The sequence below is a fragment of the Homarus americanus genome, unplaced genomic scaffold, assembly GCF_018991925.1.
Source record: "Homarus americanus isolate GMGI-L3 unplaced genomic scaffold, GMGI_Hamer_2.0 scaffold50281, whole genome shotgun sequence".
Classification (NCBI taxonomy): domain Eukaryota; kingdom Metazoa; phylum Arthropoda; class Malacostraca; order Decapoda; family Nephropidae; genus Homarus; species Homarus americanus.
The window spans coordinates 4,600,352-4,619,918 of record NW_024742338.1 but is presented as its reverse complement, the minus strand read 5'-3'; the positions used below and the strand labels follow the sequence as shown (position 1 = coordinate 4,619,918).

The 19,567-nt window shown below is 37.0% G+C and overlaps 1 protein-coding gene across 21 annotated transcripts in view; it reads right to left on the bottom strand.

Moving 5' to 3' along the window:
• Window positions 1–10,257: 10,257 nt before the first annotated feature.
• LOC121876862 (serine-rich adhesin for platelets-like) overlaps window positions 10,258–19,567 on the bottom strand; it is a 132,215-nt gene continuing 122,905 nt past the window's right edge. For 20 of the 21 annotated variants that reach the window (XM_042382359.1, XM_042382363.1, XM_042382347.1 and 17 more), the window contains one exon: window positions 10,258–10,390. In XM_042382359.1, the coding sequence (XP_042238293.1) occupies window positions 10,293–10,390 (98 nt within the window). In that variant the 3' untranslated portion in view covers window positions 10,258–10,292. Of the gene's footprint in view, window positions 10,391–18,557; window positions 18,595–19,567 lie in introns of all 21 variants that reach the window. The other variant, XM_042382352.1, reaches the window with a different exon arrangement.

Genomic DNA, 19,567 nt, shown 5'->3' with positions numbered 1-19,567 from the left:
AACGAGGGGCTGTACACACACACACACACACACCATGTTTACACAACGCAATGACAAGTCCTGATCACATTATTCACACCAAGGTAGGTAGATACCTAACTTGATTCACACCCTCTCCTAAGTCAGTGAAGTTGGTGGCTGTCCCCAGCAGTCCAGCACAGTGCACAAAAGCTCACAACGTTTCCATATATACAGTAGGTGAGTGTTATTATTATGTGTTAATAAGAGTGCCACGAATTATCAAAATTTGTAAAACATGACAAATTATGGGTGAATGACAATCTAACAGTGGAAGCTAATGTTTGCTGATGACGCCAAGTTATTTCGGGAAATAAAGAACCAAGCAGACTGTGAAGAGCTGCAGAAGGACCTCTGTGGGCTCCAAGAGTGGTCGAAGGGTGACCGGATAAAACCCCAACGGACAAAACCCCAGTCTCATATATAAAATATAAAATAAAACACTTATGTTTTGCTTAGGTTAGGTTAGGTTAGATAAGTGTTGATAAATGACAACCCCGTTCGGGTTTTGTCATGGAACCTGGTCGAAGAAATGGCTGCTAAGATTCAATGTCACGAAGTGTAAGGGGATGCACCTGGGGCGTACCAACGGTAAGGAGGCGTGTAGTGGAATTCTCCCCTACAAACGCTGTTTGTCGCTGAGTAGTCGACCCCACCAATTCCCCAGTGTATGCCTCGTGGTCTGGGTCAACCAGCGCCGCCATACATCACGGAGCGGGGGTCAACTACTAAGCCACGCCTACCCCCGCTATTTAAGACCTGACCTCGTGGTGACCTGTCTCTTTCTACGTACAGCTGCAGCCAGCAACACCACCTCCTCCGCCGCTGCCTGGCGGTCCTCTCCCCCGCCGGCGAGCATGGCGACCCACAAGCTGTCCTTCTCTGAGCATCCTCACCAACCAGCTCTCTCTACATCACACTTGTAACCATGCTGCCTTCCCAGCACCAAGCTGCATTGTACATCCAATACAACATGTATATAGAGAGCACATTGTGAGTTTCCTTTCTCCATTCCATCCTGAGTGTGAACCAAACATCTTGAACCCCACAGGCGTATCATATGTCCCAACGGGATGAAGAAACTGCACTATTTGAGACTGTATGTGAGAAGGACCCTGGTTCTCCTCTTCGTTATATATATATATATATATATATATATATATATATATATATATATATATATATATATATATATCTTGATAAAATCACACGGGAAAATGGAAACAACGGAGTACCTTAGCTTTCGTCTTTATTCAAGACATCTTCAGAGGCAACTAGATTACATGGACAGAGAGAGGCTTAAATATACAGGGTGACCTAAAAACATGAGGTCAGGTCATAATGATGACATCCACTAATCCCCACACCAACACAACCGTAGAGGAGCTTAAGAGAAGGGTGGTGACGTGACTAGACAGGTCAGGTCAGAAAAAAGGGACCCACAAAATAACTGTCATACATCAAGATCAAAGGTTTTCAAAGCAGTTTTAACCTTGGGCCACTGACAAATAAATTTATGTAACATATTATCAGTTTTGAACTGACCATCACTAAGGTTTATTGATTTTAATTCCTTAATCAAACTAGCTTCAACCAGAAGTCTTTCTGTGACACAAGATGATTTGAATACTTCTAAGCTTTTTTCCCAAGCAATGGGGTGATTATTATTCCTAACATGAACGAACAAGGCACTGCTTTCAGATGCAGTTCTGATATTATACTTATGTTGTTTGATTCTGAGCTGCAGTGTTTTTCCTGTCTGACCTACATAATTACAATTACATTGGCTACATGGAATACAATAAACACTTCCATTTACATTCAAACATGGGCTATTCCTTATTAACATATTGGTAATGGTTGAGTCATACTTGAAAACAACATTAATATTTAGAAGCTTGAGGGACCGAACTAAAGGGACAAATTCATCACGATAGGGCAGAGTCAAAATATTCTTAAGTGTAGGAACTTGTCTGGTTACAGAGGAATGAAAGGATTTTTTAGCCCTTTTAAAGCAACGATCAACAAACACAGAAGGGTACCCAAGTTTCTGTGCAATAGAACGAATGTGTTTAAATTCGTCGTCAATAAATTCAGAGTCACAAATACGCAGACATCGTAGGAACATAGCAGAAAAAACTGACATTTTGGTAGACTCAAGGTGATTGGATAAAAAGTGAATGAAACTGTCTACCTGTGTGGGCTTTCTATATACCTTAAATTTATAGTTTTGGCCATTTCTCATGATAAGCATATCAAGAAATGGAAGGGATTCACTTATTTCTCTTTCAATTTTGAATGTGATACTAGGGACAATATTATTAAGCTTGTCTAAAAATTCCAAAGGGTCACTGTTTTTAGGCCAAAGACAAAGAACATCATCTACATATCTATACCAAGGAGGAATACAGTCCACTACATTGGGGAGTAATCTAGACTCAAAGAACTCCATATAAATACAGGCTAGAGGAGCAGAAAGACAATTACCCATGCTCATGCCAAATACTTGCTTGTAGAACTTCCCATTTGCACTAAACACATTGTCAGTTACGCATAACTCTATCAATTTCAGGAAAGTATCATGTTCAATAGTTAAATCTAGCAGTTGTAATTTATCTTTAAGAAATGAAAGTAAGTCTTTCACAGGTACTCTAGTGAACAGTGAATTTACATCAAAACTTATTAATTCGCAAGGTTCGTTGTGTTTCTTGAGTTTATCAATTAAATCACTGCTATTGCGTATATGTGAATTAGATATTTGGCCTGTAAGAGGGGATATCATCTTTACCAGCCACTTGGATAATTTGTAAGTAACAGAACCCACAGAACTCACGATAGGACGTAATGGATTATTAAGCTTGTGTGTTTTGATCAATCCATACATATAAGGTAAAGTGGGATTGATTTGAGAGAGCTGTTTAGTGAGATCGGGGTTCTTTTTCAATAACATCTTCATTTTGGAATTAGATAACTTATTAATATTTTCCAGGGGATCTTTCGTAAGCTCACAATACGTGCTTTCATCACTAAGTAATGAATTCATCTTATCATTGTAGTCACTTTTATCCAAGATAACAATAGCATTAGACTTATCAGCCTTGGTAATATGGATATTCTTATTTCTTTTCAAGTTTATCAAGGCTGTTTCAAATCTTTTTGGAATGTTTGAAGCAAATTTCTTATTTAAAACACTATGTATACAACCTTTAGCTATGGAAATATCTTCATTTGTAACATCAGACGACTTCATCTTTTCCAGGTTGATTAAACCTTTAGCAATAGTAAGCGGATTAACGCACCGTTGAGTGATAGAAAACTTCCTACCAAAACCAAGAACAAGTTTCTCATTTGTCTGTAGATCATAAGATGATAAGTTTATGAACAAATTTGGATCACTCAATATGGTCCAGTAACTCTCGTCAAACAGAGCATTTAATTTGGCATTTAACCTTCTTTTTTGGGCTTTGTCAGTTTCACTAAGAAGTTTTTTCTGCTATGTTCCTAAGATGTCTGCGTATTTGTGACTCTGAATTTATTGACGACGAACTTAAACACATTCGTTCTATTGCACAGAAACTTGGGTACCCTTCTGTGTTTGTTGATCGTTGCTTTAAAAGGGCTAAAAAATCCTTTCATTCCTCTGTAACCAGACAAGTTCCTACACTTAAGAATATTTTGACTCTGCCCTATCGTGATGAATTTGTCCCTTTAGTTCGGTCCCTCAAGCTTCTAAATATTAATGTTGTTTTCAAGTATGACTCAACCATTACCAATATGTTAATAAGGAATAGCCCAAGTTTGAATGTAAATGGAAGTGTTTATTGTATTCCATGTAGCCAATGTAATTGTAATTATGTAGGTCAGACAGGAAAAACACTGCAGCTCAGAATCAAACAACATAAGTATAATATCAGAACTGCATCTGAAAGCAGTGCCTTGTTCGTTCATGTTAGGAATAATAATCACCCCATTGCTTGGAAAAAAGCTTAGAAGTATTCAAATCATCTTGTGTCACAGAAAGACTTCTGGTTGAAGCTAGTTTGATTAAGGAATTAAAATCAATAAACCTTAGTGATGGTCAGTTCAAAACTGATAATATGTTACATAAATTTATTTGTCAGTGGCCCAAGGTTAAAACTGCTTTGAAAACCTTTGATCTTGATGTATGACAGTTATTTTGTGGGTCCCTTTTTTCTGACCTGACCTGTCTAGTCACGTCACCACCCTCCTCTTAAGCTCCTCTACGGTTGTGTTGGTGTGGGGATTAGTGGATGTCATCATTATGACCTGACCTCATGTTTTTAGGTCACCCTGTATATTTAAGCCTCTCTCTGTCCATGTAATCTAGTTGCCTCTGAAGATGTCTTGAATAAAGACGAAAGCTAAGGTACTCCGTTGTTTCCATTTTCCCGTGTGATTTTATCAAGATTTATCTTATCCACGTTTTCATTGTGGATTTACATGAAATATATATATATATACATATATATATATATATATATATATATATATATATATATATATATATACAGGTATATATATATATATATATATATATATATATATACCAGGTATATATATATATATTAGTTGTTGTTATATACATATATATATATATATATATATATATACCAGGTATATATATATGCTGATAACCACAAGGAAAGAAGAAAACACGAAGTTCCCAAGCGCTTTCGTGTAATTCACATCTTCAGGGGTGAGTACAGATTGTACTCACCCCTGAAGATGTGAATTACACGAAAGCGCTTGGGAACTTCGTGTTTTCTTCTTTCCTTGTGGTTATCAGCATATACCTAGATCACGCACAACTACAGTGAATTACACGAAAGCGCTTGGGAACTTCGTGTTTTCTTCTTTCCTTGTGGTTATCAGCATATATATATATATATATATATATATGCATTGAATGCCGAAGTAAACTTTATTCAAATATTTTTGGGCATAGCAGGAACCCGGGCGACGATGTCGGCTGTGGATTTTTAAGTCAGTAAAGCATACTTTTATCCTTTTCACCACTGATCGGCTCGTTAGCCGCTTGGGCGATCGGTCACGTCTCTGATTACTTTTCTTTTTCTTTTATCCTCTTCACCAAATGATCGGCTCGTTAGTTGCTTGGGTGATCGGTTACGTCTCTGTTATGCATTGTTGGCAAGTACTGGGCATGCACTGACTCCTGAATGTACCTGAACCTGCTCCAGTGTTGGTCAAGTCTTGTCTTGAAAGAGCTCACACTCGGTGCCGTCACAACACTTTCTGGCAGATTGTTCCAAGAGTTCACAACTCTCACTCCGAAAAAGTTTGTCTTCACAGTTTTCTGGACCTGCGGCTTCTTCAACCTTGAGCTGTGACCCCTTGTGGGGCGAGCGTCCGCCAGCTCCAAGTAAGGACACTCGACTGAGTAGTGCCCCCTGAAATAATTATATACTGTACACCTCAATTAGGTCGCCCCTTGCCCGTCTGTATTATAATCGGCAAGTTCAGGCGCTCCAATCTCGCAGGGTAGTCGAGGTGCCGCAGTGCAGGCACCAGTCTGGTGGCCTTCCTTTGAACATTTTCAATCAACTGACAGTCCCTTGTTTATCTTGGGGACCAGACGGGGTGACAGTACTCCAGATGGGGAAGCACTTAACTCTTGAAGATCGTTCCACAACTCAACACTCTAGGATGCACACTTCCATTAAAATTGAAATACATTATTTTATTGACAGTAGAAAACTATTACACCAATATGACAGGTGAGTGTATTGTTCCCACCCTCACCTTTATTAACCCAGTACAGTAAAAGGACAGATAATATAATCGTACACAAAGTTAATGTTGTACCCTTGGAGCAAAATTTTTATGTTTTGCAAGAATTGTTTTAATATTTTCATTATTGATCGCACACTACCAGGGCCCGAAAGTATGAATGAAGTCTGGGACATCCAAGAACAGAAATTACCTCCCAATCCACACCATTACAGCTCAACTTGATAATAGTATGTTTAGCACACTGCCTGCATTTCATGCTCTGACACTACATCCTTTTGACCTTTTGGCTGGTCACACCAGAAAGTCCTGTTGTAATGTCTTCAAGGAGCATCAGAATGTCTTACAATTACTTGCAAGTAGTCCACAATGCCAAAGAGTTCATTTGCAAAATCAACCGTGTTCAGCTACATCAGTGGACAGGGTTCACTCCATTTCTTTTTGGTCGAGCCCACGCCTTAGAAACCCTTCCACCGACAAGTGATGCTCTGTCTTTCCACATACAACGTGCACACTAACAAGTATCCCATGCTACTCCCTCATGAGATGATGGGATGGAGATTAGATGGCTCAATTGAAATTGTCCCTGTTCTCAAGTCCCTGCCTTCAGTGCCAGACTCCTACATGGAGCTTATCAGCTGCAAGTACACCAAATGGTGCACAAGTGTTCAAAAATAAATATAAGAAGTCAAAGCTGGTGTGTACTGCTGCATATAACTGCAGCACAGCTGACGAAATCTGCAGGAACATTTGAAAGACAATGAAATTCGGTTCTAAAATTGATGCTACTTTTCTTTTGCCTTTTTAAATTAATTTGTATGTACTATACTGTCTCAGTTTCATTCTCATTTAATATTGCTTTTTTTTATATCAGCAGTTTCTAGATAAATGTATAAAAATAGTGAAAGTTGCCTCTGTAGTGTAATTTTTTGTTACTTAAGTGTGAATACGGTCTCAACATGATTCAATTTAGAGTTTATAATCAGAATATGATCCAAATTTTCAAAAACACAAAGAACAGTTTATTCTAAAGGTATAATTAAAGTGTGTGAAAACTGTAAATAAAGGAGTTATATTGTCTGTACCGAGTGTCAACATTTCCGTTTCTGCTTGGTAGCCATTTTCAATATATAACTCTTTAACTTCAGAACAGTGTGATATTTAGCTTGTCATATTCCAGACATGAAATCAGCATACCAAAATACTTCAGAAAAACTATTTGACAACTTTGTCTCAGATTTGCCGACCTCTCCTTAAATAATGTAAGCTGAAACCTCAAAAAGAGAGCCAGTCTACACAGAGGAACTTTATGTCTATACTGTACTAAGGAAATACTGTACACACATCTTCAGTTAAGCTTTATTTCATATTGCTAACATTCTTTAATGTATAAAGTACATTTAATTGTGTTATTTACAGTATCACTTGTAAGAGAATGTTGTCCTCTACCATGTCATCAGTTCATATGGTATAAGATGAGATTAAAATGACATTAGCTTCTACAATGTAATTTTCAAAAAGAAAAAACCCTAACTTTGCAAACATCTTGAAGACTTGTTAAAAAAAATAAGAGGATGGTAATGTAAACCAATCCTATAGTGCCTTAGCTTAATGTTTGACTATGTAATTCATAAAAAAAATATGAGAACTGTTGAGATGCTACTGTGAATGCATTTAGTGGGATGAGAAACACTTGAGTGGTAAACAATGAGGTGACCTTCATTGTGTACTCGCTTACAAATACTGTACACAGTGGTAAAAAATTAAAAATCCTAATCTTATGGGATAATCTATATAGAAAACAGGTAGGAGATTCAAGATGTTACAGGACTAGCTTCTGCACAAAGCATAAGAGCAGAGTAATTTGGGCCATACTTTTCTGAATACCTTTAATGATAATACGGTACATGTAGTGACATTTAGCGACCCTAGTAAAAAAGCAATGCAAACCTGTTTACTGATACGGTCCCCCTAAATAAAACTTTTAATGCGTGGAAGACCATCAAACTGACCAAGAAGTACTCTGTCTCCTGAGTGTAATATTAATGGTTGTCTGTAAATGCACAATATTAAAATGCCTCTTCTTAGTGATAACAGGCATTTAAAAACCACATGTGGGAGTTTTTAAGCATTGTGTTTACAGCTGTTGAAGTGGAACCTCCACTGGGTGAGAGCTAGTACAATATGGTATGTCTAGGGTGATGATGTGTTTCATCAGTCAGCTTGGGTTAGTTTACAGCCTCAACACATACTAGACGCACCTGTTAGCGGTAATGAAGCTTCTGGCTTTACTATCTTCTTAATGAATTTCCTTGAACAGTTAAAATTAGTAAACCAAACAGAATGTTTTGGAAAACACAAGAATTAATTAAACTCTGTTTGAGTACATAAATAAAATCCATTTAGAACACAGCAGTAAAAAATAAAAATTGTGTATGTCTAGAGAGGTCCTAAGACACGGTCAAATATGAGTACTGTACTGCGTCAACATTGATAACTGAAAATTTGGATTACCTGATGACAACACATGTGCATCAATCTCAAATAATCAGGAAGAAAAATGGTTCCACCTTGTCTCAACAATTCTGATTAAAGTATTAATGTATTTACCAGTGAGGGAAAAAAATAACACTGAACCTTTTAACAAAAAGTTACTTCTCGTACACACTGAAAATCTGAGTTACTGTACATATGCACCACACGTTACCAATAAGCAAGACGGAAATACAATGAGCTGAATCCCACTGACAACATTCTCGAGGGTAAATCACAGTAAAATGGCAATGTAGCGGTTTGGATAAGACCTCAGCACACAACAAAATATATTATGGTTATGAGCAAAACATTTAGGATGTGAGTCATAGTGAGCCTCTGGTCCTAAAGGTTAGCGACACAAGGTACATTCTTACCTGTGTATGTTAAGCTCTAATCTCCCAAGTGTTAAAAGTCATGTACCTGTTCTTCAAATACTGCCACCAGTCAACAAAAATAACTCCTGCTGGTCTTTTATACAACGACAATAACCATATGGGTCATCAGTGACATCACTCGACCACTCAAAGGAGATTTTCAACCAACGTTTAGAGTCTGACAAAGAACACTGAATGCTGGCAATATTTAAGGGGCAGGTGATGAAATTTACAATAAAAATTCTAAGTCATGATATTAACATCAAAGTAGTGGCACCTCACCTCTGTGGATACACTACATGTCTCTAAATTACTGGAATGTTTTAACTCTTCCTTTTGCTTCTCAGGGTTGACGTCTGCTGTGAAGCTTCTGTTGGGTAAGTCTGGATGTTGTTGGATTTTAAAAATCTATTTGGTCATTTGTTCTATGCTACCACAACTGTGACAATTTATATGTGGCACCACAGGTCATTGATGCCACTGGTTGTCACTTCCAGCGGTTTTTGCTTTAATTACCCGTCACTTTGATGGCATAAAATTTCAAGTGGTTGTGACTTCCACATCCATCTGTTGTATTAACAACTGCCTGTCTGCTGCACTAGTGCAATATGTTCATTAAAGTAAGTAATTCATGTAACACTGAAGCACGTTCTTCCACAGTCTTGCTTCACAGCCTCACCACAAAATTATAACAAAAAGTCTTACATTTGGAAACAAGGTTGAGTTCATTTATTCTTGTGCACATTGAGGTTTCTAAAAGAATTAAGTACTGTACTGTACTTGTAAGCAAAGTTCCTGTACAGCCATCACACATAATCCACTTTTCATACATAAAGTCTTTCACTGGTTAGAAGGGCCTGATTAACATGTTCACACATTATTAAGGGATTATTTGTAACCACCTTAAACTCATTTTCACTCAACTCCTTGAAAGTTTCTGGCCAAATATTTACAAATCTCATAAGTGAGCATGTTCGCTTTGGTGTGCAGCTGGTTACTCTCTCCTCACTCATGTGCAGCAGGTAACTCAGTAGTCACTCTCCCCACACTCATGGCCAGGTGTGTAGCAGGTAACTCAGTAGTCCCTCTCCCCCACTCATGGCCAAGTGTGTAGCAGGTAACTCAGTAGTCACTCTCCCACTCATGGCCAACTGTGTAGCAGGTAACTCAGTAGTCACTTCACTCATGGCCAGGTGTAGCAGGTAACTCAGTGTACTTCCCACCTGCCAGGTGTGTAGCAGGTAACTCAGTAGTCACTTCCCCACTCATGGCCAGTGTGTAGCAGGTAACCAGTAGTCACTCTCCACTCATGCTCAGGTGTGTAGCAGGTACCTCAGTGGTCACTTCCCACTCATGGCCAAGTGTGTAGCAGGTAATCAGTAGTCACTTCCCATGCCAGGTGTAGCAGGTAACTCAGTAATACTCTCCCCCCACTCATGGCCAGGTGTGTAGCAGGTAACTCAGTAGTCACTCTCCCCCACCATGGCCAAGTGTAGCAGGTAACCCAGAAGCCACTTCCCACTCATGGCCAGGTGTGTAGCAGGTAACTCAGTAGTCACTCTCCCCCCACTCATGGCCAGGTGTGTAGCAGGTAACTCAGTAGTCACTCTCCCCCCACTCATGGCCAGCAGCACCATCAAGATCATCATCATCCAGGTCATCATCATCAATACCCACCATCACTCGGTCAATTACTGTTGGGAGCAAAAGACAAATTATATCATTAAATACATCCTGCACATGAAAAACATTATACTATACCAAGAGAAACACACTTTGAATATTAACTTACAGTAACACTAGTAATGTGGTGTAAAAATGTAAGAAAAAAAAAAAGAGGAATAGAAAAAATAGTCACTTAACTCTGTTAACCTATACCTTGGATGAGAGCTAATGATCTGCTCAGAATCCCTCTACTAACAATTCTAAAGGCGTATTATCCAACATTTCTCCTGAGACATAACTCTCACCAAAAAACTACATAACAGTGTAAATGGCCTGGAAGTAGCTGTCCAAAAGTCTCATATCATGGCTACTCCCTCAGATACAGTACTGTACCTCCTCACCATTTACTGGCAGGTTAAGTAATTTTCTCGTGAGAGTCGAGTCATGAGGGGAAATCCGGAACATAGGAACCTTAACTGACCTTAACAATTAAGACTAGTGTATGTCATCCCATAAGGAACTTTGCCGAGGTGATATTTATTCAAAGATCATGCAAACCCTATTATTATATTTAACACTTGAAAATAACAACATATTAACTTAAATCAAATAACTGTTCATATTTCACATTCCAAAAGTTTAAAAAATGCACAAGACCTTCACCACAGAGCAATTTACTGAACATTTAGACAAATATTTGTTCACATGCACATTCTGTGGTATACATTACTGAATATGAAATACATGTAATCTGATATTAAACAAAATACAAGACAATGCATTACAGTATACTGTATTTACACACAATTTAAAAAATTAATAATGCATTTTTGTTAAGTCAATGATATCTCTTGCAAATGATTAAAAAGAATGTTGGCTCCAAATAATAAAAATATTTATAACAACTAAAGGAAGTACTGTCGAGGAGGAATGATACAAGGCATAAAACAGACTAGATTGCTAACACCAAGTATGGAGGCAGCTAACTAGAGCCCAACATTCTCAATTTTGTCCTGTGAAACTCAATTTTAATAAAAAAAAGATTAAGATTTGTAGTCCTAAAGTTGGTAGAAAATGGGTAGAAAAACCTAAGAGTATTATTGAGGAAGGCAAAACAACCTTCAAGATTTTGTTTTTAAAGTGGAGACAATATTTTTGAGGCCAGAAGTGTGTTTGTAATTTGTTGCTATCTAATGTATGGCTTTTTTCTCTCTCTTTTTCGACAGAGGGATATGTGGATGAAACAGGTTTATTTTGTAGTGGTTTTATTTATTTATTTTTTCATCAGGGGAGAGGCTTTAACAAAGGCTGAAGACCAGATTTTGTTCCCAGGGGGTCAATATGTTCACACAGTCAATGCCGATACGCCATATTACCATATACGTAAAAAATAACAAATACCATAGTTAGCTCAACGAGTCAGTGAGCAGAACTATGAGGTGAACAAAGCAAAAATTTCCTCAACTTGAAAACACTAAAAGGATCACCGGAAGAATAACTCCCAGCATATTTCACCTTAAGATTAAACTCCCCAATACTACAGGAGGAAGGGGGGGGGGTTAAAATTAGGTTAGCATTAGGGAAGTTAATCTTCACGTGAAATACGCTGGGGGTTAATCTTTAGGTGATACTGTTCAAAACTTTAATACTTTCACTGATATCATTCTCTAAGATTACTAACATTTATTTACATTCTCTTTCAAATAACTAGACTGAATTTAAGCTGGTGTTTAGGGCTGAATAAAACTCGCCCACTCTCTCTTCACACCAAAACAGCATCTTTAAGCTTTCATTTCTGTCTCGGCGTTCAGCGATTTATATAGATTCTGTCGCTCACAAAACATAGCTCCTGGATGTAATCTTACAATATCCCTCACTAAATTCTTGCACAATCAATCATTCCATTTTTAACACAATCATCACATTTCACAAAGCTATCATAATTCAGTTAATGATTTTTCTTACCTGTAGTACAAACTCTAATTTCTCAATCAGAACTGTAATACCTATACTGTACTCAAAAGCTGAACAATCAAATGAGCCTCCATTCCTAAAGGCCCATTCTACCTTAACCTAACTCAAACGATTTCCAAGCTAACCTAACACAAACCAACTTAACCTAACCCAACCTAACCATACAATTAGAATCTGGAACAACTTTACGAATCCCGATCCATATGGTTAGGCTACACTGAAGCTATCAGGATTGGCAGTCCCGTCAACCAGTACCCAACATAACAAATTCCCTCCCAGTCGTGAAGCTCTTCCAGTTGTTATACTGTATTTAACTACAGTATACACAAAATGAGAACAGTAAATGGCCAAGGTGAAAACAAAGAAGAGGAAAAAAAAAAAAGATGAAAGAATAGATCTCCAGAATTTCTAGTTAAAATTCATATGAGGAGGAAAGCATAGAGGTTGAAGGACAGTAGGGGATGGTAGAAGTGGGTACAGTACTGTACTGCAGAAAGTAGGTTTTAAAAAGAGCAACAACAGTGGATACAGGTGTTCATCTGCTTAAGGCTGTTAAGCTAATGTAAATGCCAAAACTTAGACCAGACATTGACATCAATGCCCGTGAGGTGATAAACGATCATTATTTTCTTTAACAACTAACTATATATATATATATATATATATATATATATATATATATATATATATATATATATATATATATATATATATATATATATATATATATATATATATATATATATATATATATATATATATATATATATATATATATATATATATATATATAGTGATAAAAAATCTACTGCATATACAACCCTTTATGTACAAAAGGTGAAACAACACTAACATGAAGTATGAAAGAAAGGAATCAAGTCAGTTTCATATTTCATACAAACTGCATGACAGAATGGCACTAAAAATTCATATCAGACTTTAAAATAACATGAAGTCACTACAGATCTTCCTCAGCTCATGTGTGTCACTCACAGTACATTATCTGGGTAGAACTAGAGAAACAGACTAATCTATTGATAAGTGTTCATCTATTGATTTGTTCAAGTCTATTAAAAAAATGCTTAATGAGGCACAACTGGTGAGCCAGGAGACCACTAGAGCTGACCACAGCTTACCATTCCACTGGTCTACCATAATAACGGCAAGTTTTTATCCAGATTATAGAAGTGTATACTGTGTAAGAGAGAGAACACTGTTAGAGCAGCAGATGATGATAAACGTAGCAATGAGTTTGAGCAGAGTACAGTAATAGGAATACAATACAGAATAATAAAAACCAATGTAAATAACCAGAGAATGAAGCACTTTTACATAAATCAGTCCAGTTAAATAACACAAAAAGACAAAGATACACAAACTCTGCAACTAATCCTTCAACACAAATTCAGCTTACCATTAATACAAAAGTAGATAAGTAGGGCATCACCAGTATTAGAAAGGGTTGTGGGTAAAATAGGACAAGCCCATTGGTAATGGGACTCAACCCTCCCTATTTATTGGGATTAGTTCAGTTAGCCCCAAACCAAACCCTAAACTAACAAATAGGATTGGAGCCCAGTTCTAATGGTTTTCAATTCTAATGGTTTGATTAGGTTTGAATCTATTGAGCCTGGGGCCCATTTGATCAATAACCATTGAGTTCACTCATAACAAGGAAGTAAATGTCATGGCATGAACACTGGGTAAAGAATTGTGTGTACAATACTGAACAGAAAGTAAGCTTGAAGGTGTATTTGTGGAAGAAAAACATATGGCCATTCACTTACACAACAACAATCAATTTGTGTGTGTGTGCACACACACCTTGCCAACATCCAGAATTTTAGCCCAACGTGTCAATCATCTATAATTTACATCAACTTAATATCAAAAGTCTCAACAACAAGGCCCATGACACCAACTGAGGAAACCCTGCTGTCCTGAGTGACCATCACACCAAGTACTACAACAGCTTCCAACTCTCAATACAGTACAGTACATGTGACGAGAGCCTTTGATGCTCCTCATCCTGGCTGCCCTGGAGTGCAGTATAAGATGGTTTTGTAAGTGTAGAAAAAAGGTGAAAAGAACAAGTTCACTTACATGTTACGAGTAGAAAAGTATAAGTAATACGTATAGAAAAAATAATAATACAGTACCCTGTACACAATACAACAACAACAACAACAACAATAATAATAATAATAATAATAATAAATAATAATAATAAATAATAATAATAATAAATAATAATAATAATAAATAATAATAATAATGGTTTGTTATCCACAAGACAATTCCCACAGAATATGAAAGCATCTATAGTGCATTTTTTCTCAGCTGAGAAAAGATGCCCTGCCCCCTCCTCAAGAGTTACAGCTGATTGGCTGTTGCAAATCTGTTCGATTTCGTCCTGAAGTAATGATGTATTTCTAAACGAGTTTAATCATAATCGTTGGGATGACTGTTTCTGACGAGAAAGATATTTAGCTAAATTATATAAAGATACATACATTCATTATTTCAAACAGGAGCATGTAGGAAGTTTATCAGAAATCTTATTCATGAATTAAGTTACAACAGAAATGACTTAATACCAATGTAGAGACAGAGGTAACCCTACATGCCTCCCATATTCTGTGGCATGAGAAGTAGACTGTGATGCAGCTGAACTGCCTTAACTGACAGCTTGTGATCAAGTCATTACTACACTTGATTAAACAGTGAACAACTGTAACGGTAGTTGTTTGCTTCTCTGTCAATGTTGTACAAGTAAGCTGCATATGTCCTTAGTTCAAAATCACAACATAATACAGTACAGTACTGGGGTAATAATTATTTTCTTCCAACTGCAGCAGCTAGCAACTTCTGCCCTTAATAATTAAAAGAAAAGTAATTTTTCATCTAGTTATCAAAAAAATGTTTATGAACACAAACTGACCACATGGCAGACAACTAGCACACCAAGTCATGTCTCGACTTGTAATTTCACGAGAAAAATATAAATGTATAAAAGAAAAGTACAGGTAGTTATTATTTAATGTTGGTAATGTTAATTAAACCAAACTTGAAACTTAACACTGAACTTATACAGAACACACAGCACAAACTTAGTCAATAAAGAACTTCACTTTGAACAACCCTTTATGAAAAACTTTTGATAATTATCCCAGCCAGGAAAAAAAAGGTATGTCTCTACTCTCTCAAACAGCATGGATCAGGTGAGGTTATGCCTTGAGCTAACTTTTGGTGAGACCAGATGACTTGTACTGAAATATTATCTATTATACTTCTCTTCCACTTTTGAAATTGGATGGATCAAGGGGCAGAAAACCCTCAGTAAAAAAAAACAACAACAGGAAGAAGGAGATAGATAAATATGTTACAAGACGAAGTACTGATGGTGGCAGGAAATGGCTAAAAACAATAAGAAATACCTTATCTAATTTCTAATTAATTTTCATCATTGAAGGAACAGTTCTGGCTGTGTGGTGAGGAAGGGAAGGGGAGAGGGGGGACAATTTCGAAACAAATATCAATACTTATGACTAAAGTTTTCAACTACTAACACTTTATTTTTTTTTAACAATGCACTAAAAGTTACAGCCTAGATTCAGACTTACAACTAGTATTATGAGTTGGGATGAAGAAGGGCTTAGTTATTTAGATATTATAGAGTTCCAGGCGAGTCAGATTTTCACTTACGTTTACAGTACTGTAGAGTATATTATATCCTCCTGGGAAACACACAACACTAATGCATTATAATCTCAACTACTACATGCACAGTACTTCTGTTTCTTCTTTGCAACTATAATGCAACTTTTGACAAGAAATTTTTTAATTCTTCTAAGATTCTCTGAGAACAACCATTGATGCATCCATAATTTTGCCAATAAGTAAAGTACATACTTAAAACTTGACTTTCTATGTTGAGGCCAACAATTTTGTAACAAAAGTACTATAAGCCATGTATACAGTACAGTAATTATATGTATGGGGACTCCATGAGTTCAATATATTTAAGAAAATATTTGGAACAGTTTATACAACAATGCCTTGAAAGCCAACTTTTTTGATAAATTTATGGATACATTACACTATCTGTTGGGGACTCTGGTACATGTTTCAGCTAGGCTACACAAACTCAGATCTAACCAGCAAAAAGCAAGTACAGGTATATGTTGTGTGATCTGAGAGCCATAGTTTCTAACTGGAACTAAGAATACTGACATTGGCAGTTACCATTTCTTAATATAATGGGAGAAAAGTGTCTCAAGTATTTGGGAAAAAATTACAGTAAAACTTCATCAATCTGATCTACCTGTGGGTGACGGTTGGTCAACTTATCCAATGACTCACATGGAACAAGTCAATTTACAAGAGGCTTCCGGAGTATCCTTGTCTTTGTCCCAATTCTCGATTATGTGGATAAATTTGCATATTGCTGCACACAGCCACCACATAACCAATGATAAAAACCTACACCTAAACTTCAGAAACATGATACTGTACCAGTAATACAGTCCCTGATTTAAAAAAAGAAAAGCAAAACACTGTTCACTGGCATAAGGACTTTACTGGAAATAAGCATTTCATGATTCTATCAGCTATCCTTCCTGTACTAACACTTGATAGACCAACCAACTGAATGGAGAGTAAGCTGATAAGTGGTTAGGTGATATATAAACTGAGTAAATATCACTGCGTGCAGTACTGTATATAGTTTGGAGACAGTGATGGGAGGTGGTGGGAGTGAGATAACTGTTATCCTAACAAACCTAAGTGAGGTTCCTCCTGTTGTTAGGCCTTGACAAAGAAGAGGAAGTATGGGAAGCTTTCAGCATTATTCTTTTTCTTTATTGTGTAAGAAGTGAACTCGATCATCCTAGACAAAGTGTCACTGATACAACTTCTTCCCCAATTAAGTTCTATTTGTAAGATGTAACTTCTCCTCACTTTCTTGCTGGCTGCAGCAACACTAGAGCTATGTAGAGTTAACTCTTGGTGGCCATTATATTATACTTCAGAATACAATCAGTACACAACAGAAAAATTATAATATGGTTGGCCAGAATGAGAACACAGTCTTGGTGTAGTGAACGTTAGACAACTGATGCCGGTCCCTCCTGGATGTATCTGTCACCACTGGCCACCGTCACTATCTGTCACCACTGTGGCCACCATCACTGTCTGTCACCACTGTGGCCACCATCACTATTTGTCACCTCTGTGGCCACCATTACTATCTGTCACCACTGTGGCCACCATCACTATCTGTTACCACGGTGGCCACCATCACTATCTGTCACCACTGTGGCCACCATCACTATCTGTCACCACTGTGGCCACCATCACTATCTGTCACCACTGTGGCCACCATCACTATCTGTCACCACTGTGGCCACCATCACTATCTGTCACCACTGTGGCCACCATCACTATCTGTCACCACTGTGGCTACCATCACTACCCCCAGGTTTCTGCAAGCTGAATTTACTTCTTTTTTTTTGTATGAACCAAAGAACGTTTCTGTACATATTCTAAAGAAAGTACTGTAACAAAGTTAAAGACCAAGACGAATACCTACTTCTTACATCCCTTGAATGACTACCACACACCAACAAAACTATTGCAAAAAACACCAAGAACTTCCACAAGTAAAATGAACTTAAAAACCTTTCTGTACAATCCTCTACATACACTATAATGTAAAGTAGTTAACAATGTTAATAAGGTGATAAATACCTCATACTCCAGCTAATTGAAATTTGTTTGAATTATCCACAATTCAAATTGTTGAGGTTTTACTGTATTGTACACACATGTTGCTTTGTAAAACGAGCCTTTCTTTGATGTACTAATGTATGAGTTGCACTTTAATCCCGTAAAGGGACCTTGTGATGCTTAATGATTTCCACCAAGAGACATTAATGGGATCATCAGATAGACTATGTTTCCAAATTGGTGTGCATCAAAATGTATTTAGAAATAAAGAGCATTTATGGGAAAACAATACTTGTACAGTATTATGTAAGTGGTGGTATTACAGTACTAAAGTATAACTACGAGTTAAGGTAATGACACAGAACTGATATGTTGTTGGTGTTCAGTTGGAAAATATGGTCCTACATCCTTATATGGACAGATCTAGTGTTGCAGGACAGTGAGCGGGTACAGTACTGTAGCAGTTATTACAGACAGGCTGGAAGCTCTCCTCACCCATTGATATCACCATCTAGGGCATTGTCAGTCAGGGCTGAATGATAAAGTATGTAAAGGTAGAAAAAAGAAGAAGAAAATGAGGTTAGTCAAAATGTACGAACATTATCACTATGTCTGTCTGTACGAGCAAAGGCTTCTTCAAGAACATGCCACAGGAATATGATTGAAGCGTCTATTACATATGGTACAAAACCAACTTAGTTGTTCGCGTATTAAAAATATTCAAAGCTGAATACTGTATATGTTTGTATATTATTCATTTACACTACCATGTTGTGAAAATACTACATGCATTAATAGTTCAGTAGTTCTGAGGAGCTTCAAATAACCATAAGAACAGGTAACTACATTACAAAGTATCACGTTATAATTCTAATGCCTACACTAATTGGTTTATTTATTCTAATATGGAAGTTGTACATAATTTTCATCCATTCTAGTCTGCTTTATGACACCTACTGAGTGGCCAGTCCTAGGCAACACGGTTGACAAACTATGCACAGTTCATAAGCTGCTTCCTGTTATTGGTTGAGTGCAGCACAGTCTACCTCAGAGTACAGGTACCAGCTGTTATTGTTGTTCATGTTGATGTTATGGCCAAGATTTGCCATCAATTTTGAATTATATAATGAAAGACTTTGTGCTACTTAGTTCAAAGATACTGACTCATCCTTTGTGTCTCTGATGATACAAACTTTTAATCAAGATAATGTTTCAGTATCTTTCCAGAAAACCAGTTTGTGTAATATGACACTCTTATGAAAAATAGTTAAATTCACTGGGCAAGAGGAAAAATTCACCTGTTATTGTAGAGTATTAGCAATAAACACATCATATGATTATGAAACAATACAGAGCATTTGCTTAAAACAATTGAGACACACTTATATCAATAAACTAATCACAGTACAGTACTGTACTTATATTTGTCAAAAATACATAAATTTGTATTTCCTAAATAAATAAATAAATTGTCAAGACAGTAGAAGTGTATTTATAACCTGGGT